This window comes from Bufo bufo, chromosome 7 (genome assembly GCF_905171765.1).
Source record: "Bufo bufo chromosome 7, aBufBuf1.1, whole genome shotgun sequence".
In the NCBI taxonomy this organism is placed as follows: Eukaryota; Metazoa; Chordata; class Amphibia; order Anura; family Bufonidae; genus Bufo; species Bufo bufo.
This window is the reverse complement of record NC_053395.1, coordinates 178771182-178783734: the sequence shown is the minus strand read 5'-3', so window position 1 is coordinate 178783734 and position 12553 is coordinate 178771182. Positions and strand designations below refer to the sequence as shown.

Below are 12553 nucleotides of genomic sequence, written 5' to 3'. Positions count from 1 at the left end.
GGCTTTAGAGTTTTTAGATTGCTGTCAGACAGGGGAGAGCAGCTGCAAGCAACTCTGACACATGAGACTTTTTCTTTGAGACCTGGAGATCTGATTTCACATTCTCTCTCTACCGTCACAGGGATCTTGTCATGAATCATCTCACAGATATACAGTACTTATAATTTTCACTTGCACACCATTAGCTGTTTTATGACAGAGCAGCATGATCCCGAAACATCTAGTACTGTACATTTAGTACGTCAGTCATCTTTCATTATTCAAAAAGTTGCTGGTCAAAAAGTGTAGTAGATTTATAGGCAGTATCATATATTAATTTTAAAATTGCAGGAAAAGTTGAACTTGAGAAGTTGTTTAAAGACTTTTTTTTTTAAGAATGATGACCTATTATCTGGATAGGTCATCAGTATCTGATCGGTGTGGTCGGAAATGCAGGACCCCCACCGATCAGCTGTTTGAGAAGGCCACAGCACTCCTGTGAGGCCACAGCCTCTGGGCAGCTTACCCTAAGCCAGTGACAACAAGTTCATCGGTCACATGGCCTAGGTGCAGCTAGGTTGCGATACCAAGTACAGACGCTATACAATGTACGGCGCTGTGCTTGGTAAGCTGTGAGGAGGCAAGGAGTTCACGGAGCTCTGCAGTTTCCTCAACCAACTGATTGGTGGGGGTCCTGGGGTGCGGAACCCCTACTGATCAGATTATGATGATCTACCTTGAGGATAGGTCATCAGCATAAAAAAGTAGCAAACCCCCTTTTAAGTGATTTTTCGAAGTTTCTCTAACAGAGGTTTAACTTAATCAATGACATTTCAATCAAGAACCCCAAAGTGTAACCCAGAGACAAAGGCATAGTGCAGGACCCCTTCAGCCCTGCATCAGTCATAACATTATCTTTTCCTAGAATGTTCCTTTAAGATGTAAAGTAGAGAAGGACATTACCTGGTGCATCCCTGTGCATAATAGAAACCACAACAGTGTCCGAATTTTAGTTAACACCATATTGTTTAATGTTTGCTTGCATGCCATCTACATTGTAGTAGAAGTGCTACTGTATGTAATTACAGCTGTTACACTGCTCCGTTGCTACAATATAGATTGTTTTCATTGCTTCACTGGTATACATATGACTTTTTGGTTAACTTTTTATTCCTTTGTTTTTGGAAGGCGAAGAGACCAAAAAAAGCAATTTTGGCATATCTCATTTGCTACAACTATAGATGAGCAAATCGAATCCCATGAAGTGGAATTCGATCCGAATTTCAGGATAAATTCAATTTGCCTTGAAGCCGAATTTCCGTGTGCTTCGTGTTAGCAAATTGATTTAACCTGAAATACTGCAAAAAAAATAATAATTCATACTTATCCTCCATTTGCTCGTGACGGGTCGCCAGCCGCCATCTTGATTGAAGATCTCGGCCGAAATCCCGTGCGTGGTGACGGATGACGTCACCACCCCGCCCAGCGTGATGATATCATCTCGCTTTGCGCAATTTTTTTGTGCCAGATCTTTAAGCAAGATGGCGGCCGGCCTATCGCAAGCAAATGGAGGCGGTAAGTTTGATTTAACTTTTTTTCTAAATGTTAATTTTACACCGTTTTTACACTCAGATGCCGCAATCATGTATGAACGCGGCATCTGTGGGTACAATGACGGGGTGCAGCGCTATCGCAGCTCCCTGTCATTGCACTCGCTACTTACAAAAAAATGCGCTTTGTTACAAAGTAATTCGTCACAAAGCAAATTTTTTTGTAACATTCAGCAAACTAGCCGAATCGAACTTTTCAATAATTCGCTCATCTCTAGTTACAACATTCACTTGTGGGTGAAATAGCATGATAGTTTAGTTCACGGAGATACCAATTTTGTGTAAAATTTTTTGCATAAAGTTACTTAACTTTTTTTGTGCTTGTTTTGTTTTTTTGTTAATTTTAATTTTAGTCTCACTCGGAAACTTTTATGAGCTTGATCATTCCTATAATACACTGCGATACTTTATCCTCTGTTAGGGCTTAAGTGGTGTACAAAAATGGCAGACCCAGTGGTCGCCATTAGACCCCTGACATGACACCCCATAAGTACCCTTCCTTCACATTGCTAGTGTGCTGGTGACAAAACCCCCCCCCCCCCCGTCAAACACCTTAGATGACACAGTCGTTATTATCCGACCCAAGCCTGTATGATACAGCTGATATCTGCTGCCGATGGGTAGGTCAGCCCATTGGATCTTGGCTCCAGGTAAAAAAAAGCCAAGCTATGACTCTGTACTAGAAAAAATATGTTATGCTAATAAAATCTATGTTACACAAGCATCACTTGTCGAATGGAATTGCCACCTAGCAACAGCTGAGCCAGACTGCCCAAAATATCCTTTATCTGCACTCGGAGGAATTTGTAAGCAAGGAAACAGAGGTTACTGGTGCAGACAAGTTACATTTACATCTAGCGTCCTATATAGTTGTTACTGATACGCTTTGCGATTCCTGTTATAGGCTTGTTCATATGGGTATATTTGGAGCAAGGGTGGACGTAGACGGCATAGAGCCCCGTGCAAGAAAAGTACGTGATGCCCTTGTTATATAAACAGCTATTTTGCTAAGGATGGTAATGCATCTCATAGAGCCTTATGTTATCACCCTTCACATTATCAGTCACGGTGGCCAATTTCTGTAAGGCAAGTTGCATTTTGCATAAAATCATTTTGGTGTACTTATTGTTTATTCAGAGATTGCAATAGGTTTTTTTTTTTTTTGAGAATCAATAAAAAAAACTGCAATTCCACAATTGTAGATTGGGATTTTTTTGTTACACCTTTCACTGTGGGGCCTTAATAACATTTTTCCATATGGATATGGATTATTACTAGCATTGATCCGAATTTCAGGGAAAATTTGATTAGCTGCAAAGCCAAATTTTCTCATGCTTCGTGGTAATGAATCGATTTGCCCTGAAATGGTGTAAAAAACAAACAAACAAAAAAACCATACCCACCTCATACATTTGCATGCGATGGGCCAGCCGCCGCCATCTTGCTTGAAGATCTCACATGAAATCCCGTGCGTGGTGACTTATGATGTTACCATGCTGGCCTGCATGATGACATCATCACGGCCCACATGAAATTTCGCGCCAGATCTTCAATCAAAATGGAGGCGGCCGGCCTGTCATGAGCAAATGGAGGAGGTATGATTGCATTTATTTTTTTTATTCTACACCTGATTATTTCCATCAGATGCTTCAATCGCCGCTCCTGTCATGGCCCCCACTACTTACAAAGAAATGCGCTTTGTGACGAAGTAATTCATCACAAAGCAAATTATTTAGTAAAATTCAGCGAAGAAGCTGAATTGAATTTTTCAACACTTCGCTCATCTCTAATTATTACAGTTAATATTATACATGTTAATGTTATATATGTAGAATTTTTTATGTTTTGCTACTTTCCTTTAGTAGGAGAAATGTAATTTTTAACTAATCAAATTAAACACATATTAACCAGAGTTCCTTGAGCCTATAAAAGGATACACATTTCCTCCCTTGTCTGTAAGGCTCCATTCAGACGTCCGTTGAATGGTCCGGATCCGTTCCGCAATTATGCGGAACGGTTGCGGATCCATTCATTTTCAATGGGGCGAGAAAAGATGCGGACAGCACACTTCTGTTCCGCAGCCCCGAACCTCCGGTCCGCGGCTCTGCAAAAAAATAGAACATGTCCTATTTTTGTCCGCAATAGCGGACAAGAATAGGCATTTTCTATTATAGTGCCGGCCATGTGCACATCCGGATCCGCAAAATACTTAAGGACTTTCGAATGGACCCTAAGGATCTGTTTCCATTGCCAGATGTGTGGCAAACTGGTCCAATAAAGCAGGCAGTGATTGGGAATGTCGTTAGCTGCATTTGCATGCAACAATCATTGCTCCTGTATTGTCTCCAGACAGTTACATTGTTGCACATCCTTGTTGTTCTGGAAGAATTACATGCTTAATGGGGTTTTCCAAGAAATGCACATCTCCATTGTGGATAGAAATGTTGACTGCAGCACTACTTCCATTCATGAGCAGCACCTTATCAATCAGCTCAGTTCACTACATAAAACACAGAGATGTGTAGGTCTAGCGCCTATTTCCAGTGCCAGAGCTACTCCCAAACTGCTTATCAGCAGGAGTGTGCGATGACGACACTCATCAATGTGGTATTGATGACCTATCCTATCAATGGTTAAAACCAGGAGAAGCCCTTTAGGAGCCACCTTACCTACCCTGGGTAAATTGGATTAAAGAGGTCAGTAGACTGGCTTACATTGTTCAGAACGCTGATCCACCTAATTATGTTAGATCCCACTCTACAAAAGCAGGGTCTACCTACCTCTTGGGCTGAAAAAGGACTGATGCTGCCAGATTGGATTTGCCATGCAGTCTGAAAATTGCGCTACAGGAAAAGGTATCAAGTTATCCAAGGTATCAAGTATCAGTTTTCTGGTGCACGAAAGTCACAAACTTAGACCCAAGCTTTGTGACTTTTTTTCCCATTTTGGTTCACCCTCACTACTAAAATGTGGTATAAAAGCGTGCATGGTATAGTATGTTAATACATTTCTAGAAAGCTCTTTATTGTCACTTTTTTTTTTTTAAAGTCACAAAAGAAGTTGCAAATGCACAAAAACTATGGTACAACTATGGTTCGCCTAATACATCAAGATTTGAGACTTTCTGGCTAAATGTGGCACATCCTGCCTATTGTGCCTTTTCTACAGCCTCTAATGGTGGCAAAAATGTCTTCTTTTCAGGCATGGGCAGTCATAGGCTGCAGAGAAGTAGCATACACTGTGGTGACAGGGACAGCTGGACGTGCACAGCAGCTAACATTTCGAAACATTTTGCAACGAGACTATAAGTCCGCCGACAGATTAATTAATACTGTCCTAAATTTAGACAGGATAAAGCTAGACAAGAAACACAGAATCTTGCGCCAGTTCCAAATGTAACACAGCTTCCTAGCTGTCTTACATTTAGACCTTTTTCTACGGGCATAGAAAATGGTAAATGAGATGGGCCTGCCCCTTCTCTGCTCACTCCATGCCCACTTTTTTCATCGGGGGTGAGCGGGGAGAAGTAGCAGATTGTGGTGCAACTAGCTGTTGTGCTGCAATCTGCGCCTGAAATATTATAAGATTTCAGCTTAATAAATATCCCCCATAATTATTTTGGCACACGTCATGTACCATGCATTGTTTTGGTGCATTGTCCTTAGCATTAAGTACAATTCAGCTGGTTCTGAAGTAATACAAAACACACTAAATCAAATATAAGGGTATTTTTGCTGTAAACTGTTTCACCTCTATTACAATTACCTTCAAATAATTAAGTCAGTAAGGAGATATGGTAAATAAATGCAAAATAATGGGGGCAGATTTATGAAAATTGTCTAAAACCACTAAAAAAAACTACTAAACACTTGCTTCTACTGCCTACAGCCACCTTGAGGGGAAATGTCTGCAGACATAGTTAAAGAGCTCCTACTGAATTCAATACTAGATGTAGAATAAGAAAGAAGCATCACGCCCAGTAGTCACTGCAGGCACAAAAAATATTGTAGTTTAAAGGGAGTCCCTGAGGCTAGCATCGGAGCATCTCATGCTCCGATGCGCTCCTTTGCCCTGCGCTAAATCGCGCAGGCCAAGCGATCTTTTATTTACAATAACACACTGCCGGGCGGAAACTTCCGCCTGGCAGTGTGTTTGGTAACGTCACCGGCTCTGATGGGCGGGCTTTAGAGCTGCCCTAGCCGTTTTACTGGCTAGGGCAGCACTAAATCCCACCCATCAGTGCCGGTGACATCACCGGGCTTCCTGGCAGCCCCATGGAGAGCCCTGGTACATCACCGGATCTCCAAAAAATGGCTTTGCCGTGCGCGATTTAGAGCAGGGCAAAAGAGAGCATCGGAGCATGAACTGCTCCGATGCTCCTGTCAGGGGGGCTGCCTGGATGAAAATGGAGGTATGTCCGGGTTCAGCTCTAAACCCGGACAACCCCTTTAACTTCACAGCTTCAGGTCACTTATTAACTTATTACAAGCAGTGCTGCTACTCCACCTCAGGGGACACCCTTCAGTTATCGATATGTCCATAATTAATAGACATTCGGGGGTCATTTATCATTCTAAAATACACCTAAATTAGGCTTATTTCAAGTGCAGATTGCAGCGCAACATCTAGTTGTGCTGCAATGTGCGACTTCGCCCCGCTCACGCCAGGTCTAATTAAGTAGGCGTGGTGTGGGTAGGGAAGGGGACGGGCTGGTAGGCCCGTCTTATTCATAATTTTCTATGCCTGTTTTAGGCATAGAAAAAGGTCTAAGGCCGTGTGCTGGCCGGGCCCATGCTGCGGACTGCAAATTGTGGTCCGCAATGCACGGGCACCGACCGTGGGGCAGCCGCATGCTTGAATGGGGTCCGCGATCTGTCCGTTCCAAAAAAAGATAGAACAAGTTCTATATTTTTGCGGAACGGAAGCACTGAACACCACGGAAGCACTCCGTAGTGCTTCCGTGGGGTTCCATGCTTCCATTCCGCACCACATCTCTGGATTTGCGGACCCATTCAAGTGAATGGGTTTGCATCCGTTATGCAAAATGCACACGGCTGGTGACCCGTGTATTGCAGAACCTTCAAAACCACGTTCGTGGGAAACAGGGCTAAATGTAAGACAGCTCGGAAGCTACCTTACATTTAGACTGGTGCTGTATCTGCATGAGCTGCTGTGCCTTAGCAGACCCAGATCCGCTCTGCATTGAGACAATAAATCCTTTTACAGCCTTTCTTGTGGGCTGTTTTCTCGGTAATTGGGGCTAATATGTCTCCCTTTACTGGAGAAATCAGCAATAAAAAAATTTAATGATAAAATGATCAGCATAGGTTTTGTTTGGCCTTATGGGGGAGGCATAAAATATAATTTTTTTTAAATAAAATTGAAAAAAGATTAAAAAAAGGTACCAAACGCCACACCGCAGCTTCAAGACCTGCCCACGGCAATGATAAACTATATATTCCCATATATCAAAACAGCTGTTACGGAAAAGGGGATATTATTTTTAAAAGTATTTTAGTTGCACAAACTATTTTTTCCTTTTATTTATTCTTTTACATTTTCTCAGTAAGAAAAATAATAAAAAAAATGCTAAAATAAAAATTACATTAAAATAAAGCCCAATGTATCACTGAAAAAAGGCAACAAAAATTATTTACATAACAGAATGGAAAGAAATGTCTTTCAAAGGCTTGTGTACTAAAATAAATGAAAAAACCACCAGGTCAAAAAGAGGGGTAAATGGTCTGGTCTGTGGTGGTTAATCCAAGTATGCCAGAAGACATAAACTGCATTGATTAATTATCCCCCCTGTTCTTTTTTACATCATGTTATTGTGTGGTCCCTAACACACTGTCTGGCACGTCTGATAACGGCACTCGTTTTCAACCTACCTCATTGACCTCCTCTAGGGATATGCCGTGTAGATTGCCTGATACATTTTCTTCCAGGTTTTTAACATTGGCATTCCAGGTCATGCCATCATGTTCCAAGTCCTTAATTTGGTGCTGAAGGTCATGTAAGGATATAGTAATGTACTTCTGAAAAGAGAATGTATAGAATAGATATAGCTCAAAATGGTGATAAATTCCCTAAATCAACTGATGATGTTTTGAAGGTAAAGGGGGGGTCACACCAAATATTAATTTAGATTTCTCTTGTTCATTCACTTTGCATTTTGCTAATTAATAAAAAATTAAGTATTAACACTTCTATGTTTGATGATTCTTACATTGCAGCCTAAAACGTTACATTCCTGACTGAAATGTTTGCCTGCCATAATTTTTCATGCAGATTTATCAGACGGAGGCACCAGATTAAGAATCCATACAACCCTGATTTGTGATGCAGCCATGTACAAAAAAAATCCTTAGAGTATTTTTGGATGGATGAGCAAATAAAATAACAGTAAACTCATGCAAAGCAAAATCTTACTTACAAAATGTTGGGCTGTAGAAATGATTTGCGCTCCCAAGTTAAGGATGATGTTATATAAACTCTGTATATTTGCTTGCTGCTCCTGCTTTTTTACTGGCTGGTTATCAGGCATGGCACAGGTACGTGTCGATTGCTCCAACTCTGTCTTTAGAATATTCAGCTAATCAAAAAAAAAAAGTATAAAAGAATTACAACTAGAGATGAGCGAATTAAAAATTCAATTTGGTCGGTTCGCAGAATTTTCCGAAAAGATTCTATTTGAGCCGAATTAATTTTGTGGCGAATCACATAAAAAATAGCTATTTGCTGGCTGCAGAGAGCCTGTATAGTGGTGTAGAACACTGTGCCTTGCAGCAACACGCATAGCGAGTCTGGTCTGGTAGTGAAACAATACTGTAAGTCAGTATGACATGCAGATGACAGGCGTCACTCTTAGAATCACTGCATACTTCACTTGTTTGGGGAGTCACGGGTCCAAAACTGACTGAATAACTCAAGTGTGAACTCAGCCTTACAGGTCGATGTTAGCGTGTTAGCGTCAGGTATAAAGAACCATGCAAAGGCCCAAGATCCTACTATAGCGTTAAACAGCGCACTTCTTTTACACGGTCATAAGCTGATTCCAAATAGATGTCTACAGAACCTGTTGTAGTAAACGCTTATACAAGTAAAGCCCCCCTCCCGACAGAGTGGAGAGGGTGTCAACAGTAAGTTTGTGTTGACGTCACTGATTATTTTGCCCCTCCTCTGATCCGTCACAACAATAACCCCCAAAAAAACAGATCCTGTCTGTTAAGCATCCGCCTTCACTCGGTCAGCATTTGGTCAGTAATCCATCAGTATTGCTAATGCCCAAAAAAAAGTGGATCCAAAACAGAGATGACACATAAATGGAATATTTGCATGTCTTCTGTGTTTTGTACCCACTCCTGCTTTTGGCTACCAAATCATAAGCCAATTCTGATGGGACAATACAGGCCTGACAGCTGCTACACAGACAGGATCCGTTGTGCGTCTCATTTTTCCTTCCTTTTGACAGACCAGAAGAAGGGTCAAATAAATGATGAAGTCAACCAGGCCAAAAAGGCAAAATAGTGGCCCAGTCAAGAAGTGTGGAGGGTGGGAACAGCATGAGAATTCCACGGAGTAGCAGCATCAGGAGACCACAGAGTGGCAAGGTGACATAGTGTTGAGGTAACAGCAGCATCAGGAGACCACAGAGTGGCAAATGTAACATCCCAGAGTGGGGTTACTATACGCTTTTACCCCGCTACAATCTGCTAAGAGCATTTATATTGTCATCTGATGTGATTTCCTCATGTCATTCACTACTGTGCAGTTGAAACCATTTTAAATGTTATATTTTCCTTTGTAATGTTTCAGGTCTACCAGCAGGTGGCGGCATCGTTGGTAGGCATAGTTTTAATGTTATGGCCATTCAGAATGGAACATTCCAGTTCTGTTCTGCCCCCCTGCTTAAGGGAAGTGGAGTTTCCTACGCCCTACGGCAAGGGAGGGAAAAACCAGTTAGATCCTGTGTGTTCCAGCTCTCCCTGCAAGGGGAAGGCTGTGCAAGTAGGAGCTCCCAGAAATAGGGATCCCAAACCAGGACCTTGTCTCGGTTGAGACCAGAGAACCTTCCCAGTCTGAGCCCTTCAGCCTCAACTGGTGACCAGCAAGCAGCCATCTCCAGTCCTCCAGGACGAACCATTGCCTGTGAGCATAGCTGTGAGTACATATCCAGAGACCAGGAGAAGCCAAATTCCTCCTCAGCTAGTCAGGCCCACACCAAGCAGAAGACAGACAGAGCAGAAGACAGATACCTGCCAGATTCTCCACGCATATGATAAGAAGCAGAAGAGATATTGATCCCTGCCACATATTGCCAATACCTGCTGGGACCTATAGGACTATTGCTGTATCTCATACGGATTTATGCTGCATTCAGTAAAGACAAGTTGGATTATATTACCAGTCTGGATCTCAGTGAGCCAGGATCCAGGAGTCCAGCCGTACCAAGTTAGGAGACACCGTTGACACTATACAGAGACATTATCCCCCTCTGGCATTCCTCACCTGGTACGTGAGTTATAACATCTTAAAGGGCCCTGCTACAGTACCTGCGCAAGCTGCAATTGGCGTCACAAACTACTCATAGACTTTCATTCACATATCCTGACCCACTGCATCATTGGCCACCGTACCAGTGTCCTGCTCATTGCACAAGGTGACAATGTGGAAGTAGCAGCAGCATCAGGAGACCACAGAGTGGCACAATGACAGAGTGTGGAGGTGGCAGCAGCATGAGGAGGTCACAGAGTGGCACAATGACAGAGTGTTGAGGTGGCAGCAGCAGCATGAGGAGGAGGCGACAGGGTGCCACAATTACAGTGTAAAAGGTGGCAGCATCAGCATCAGGAGACCACAGAATGGCAAGGTGACAGTGTGGAGGTGGCAGCAGCATCAGGAGACCACAGAGTGGCAAGGTGACATAGTGTGGAGGTGGAAGCAGCATCAGGAGACCACAGAGTGGCAAGGAACCATAGTGTGGAGGTGGCAGCAGCATCAGGAGACCACAGAGTGACCCGGTGACAGAGTGTGGAGGTGGGTGTCACTAACAGTATCAGCTGAAGATGGTGGGTGTAAGAAGGAGCACTTGGCTTTAGATGTGTGGCATCAGGCGGGTGGCAGCATCAGAATAGTAGCTGAGGCAGGTAGCCAGAAGAAACCAGTCTCTTTTGTCAAGGTTTGGGTGAGGCAGCATTGATTATCTAATCTGATGCATCAGGCATTGGGGGGTGGAAATCCTGGCTGATCCACACCTGATTCATCTTGACAAAGGGCAGTCTCTCCATATTTTGGGTGGACAGGCGTGTTCTCCTTGGGGTAACTATGGCCCCCTCCGCACTAAACACACCCTCGGATGCCACACTACTGGCCGGGCAGGACAGCTTTTCCAGGGCAAACTGGCAAACAAGCCAGTTGCGGCCACAAATCCAGTTTGGCTGCCCACTAGTCCAGTGGATCTTCAATGACGGCTGGCAGGGTGCACTCCAAGTATGTCACCACCTGCTGGTTCAGGTTCTGCTCTATGTCTAGCTGCTGGTGAGTAGTTTCTTCACTATGCGGGTGAAGAATAGGGATGAGCGGTAGGGACAATATTCAAATTCGCGATATTTCGCGAATATTTTGTAGACTATTCGTCATATATTCGTGACTTCGCATATTCGAGATTATATTCTTGATTGCGAAAATCGGCAATGTATTATTTGCGTAATGCGCGCGAAATATCAGCGTGGGGTAGGCAACTTTTCTATTGGTTGCTAGGGATGTTGCTAAGCTGTGACAAAGCATTCTCATTGGCCCACGAGCTAGAAGAAGGGAAGGATGATCATCTGAAATGTACTGTGTTAAAAAAAAAAAAAAAGGAATATTCGTCATTACGAACATATAGCACTATATTCGAAATATTCGCAAATTCTCGTAGTGACGATATTCGCGAAAAAATTTTGCTTTTCGAATATTCACGCTCAACATTTGTGAAGAAAGCTGCTCATCAGCGACTGTAGACTCAGGATGCTGCTGATGGAGCTGGTTCTGCTCCTGCCACCCCCCCGACCCAGCAGCCATGGCAGTGGAACGTGAGCGCAGAGGGCCCCCCCAGTCAGACCTACGAGAGGATTATTGATGGCGCAGATAGGCAGCGGCCAACTGATTACATAGGATGTCTCTATAGTAGTTCAGTTTGTCCTCCCTCTCAGCGGGTGTAAAAAAGGCCCCCATTTTGGACCGGTAGCGAGGTTCTAACATGGTGGAGAACCAGTAGTCGTCCCTCTGCCAAATGGTGACAATTCGGCTGTCACTACACAAGCAAGTGGGCATGTATCGGGCCATTTGCGCAAATGACTCGAATAGACTCCCTGCCTCCATCTCCATTGCATACTGCCTGTGTCTGGGTCATCTGCCTTGTCTTCCTCCTCTTCCTCTTGCTCCCCCGGCTGCTCATGCTCCTCCTCTCCTGTCACCTGTGTAGAAAAACCACCCATTTCGCTACACATTGCTTGTGCTCCAATGTACTCCTCCTCCTCCAGTTCAGTCCCCACAGGGCTCATGTGGCCGTGAGATGTAGGGGACAAGTCTCCAGTCCCCTGACCAGCCAGATTTACCAGCATCTTTTCCAGGATATGAATCAGTGTAATGACGCTGTTCATTCCGTAGTCCTGGCGACTGACAAATAAAGTGGCCTCCTCAAAGGGCACGAGCAAACGGCAGGTGTCACGCATGATCTGCCACTGGCTAACATCGAAGTTACACAGGGGAGTACCTCTGTCTGCCTGTATCATCAAGAAATCGTTTATGGCCTTTCTCTGTTCTTACAGTCTGTCCAACATATCAGCCTATGCTTGATGGTGTACGAGTGGCTGAAGTGCATGCAAAGTTTCCATTTTTAGGATGTCTTGCAGATGGTTGGAAGACTTCAGGAAATGCTTGACAACCAGATTGAACACGTGCGCCATGCAGGGCGCATG

At 43.7% G+C, this 12553-nt stretch overlaps 1 protein-coding gene across 2 annotated transcripts in view; it reads right to left on the bottom strand.

Annotated features, from left to right (window-relative positions):
- CCDC141 (coiled-coil domain containing 141) overlaps positions 1-12553 on the bottom strand; it is a 177989-nt gene that overhangs the window by 19928 nt on the left and 145508 nt on the right. For both annotated transcript variants that reach the window (XM_040441010.1, XM_040441011.1), the window contains exons 16-17: positions 8026-8184; positions 7481-7627 (exon numbers count right to left, since the gene is read on the bottom strand). In XM_040441010.1, the coding sequence (XP_040296944.1) occupies positions 7481-7627; positions 8026-8184 (306 nt within the window). The remainder of the gene's footprint in view (positions 1-7480; positions 7628-8025; positions 8185-12553) is intronic.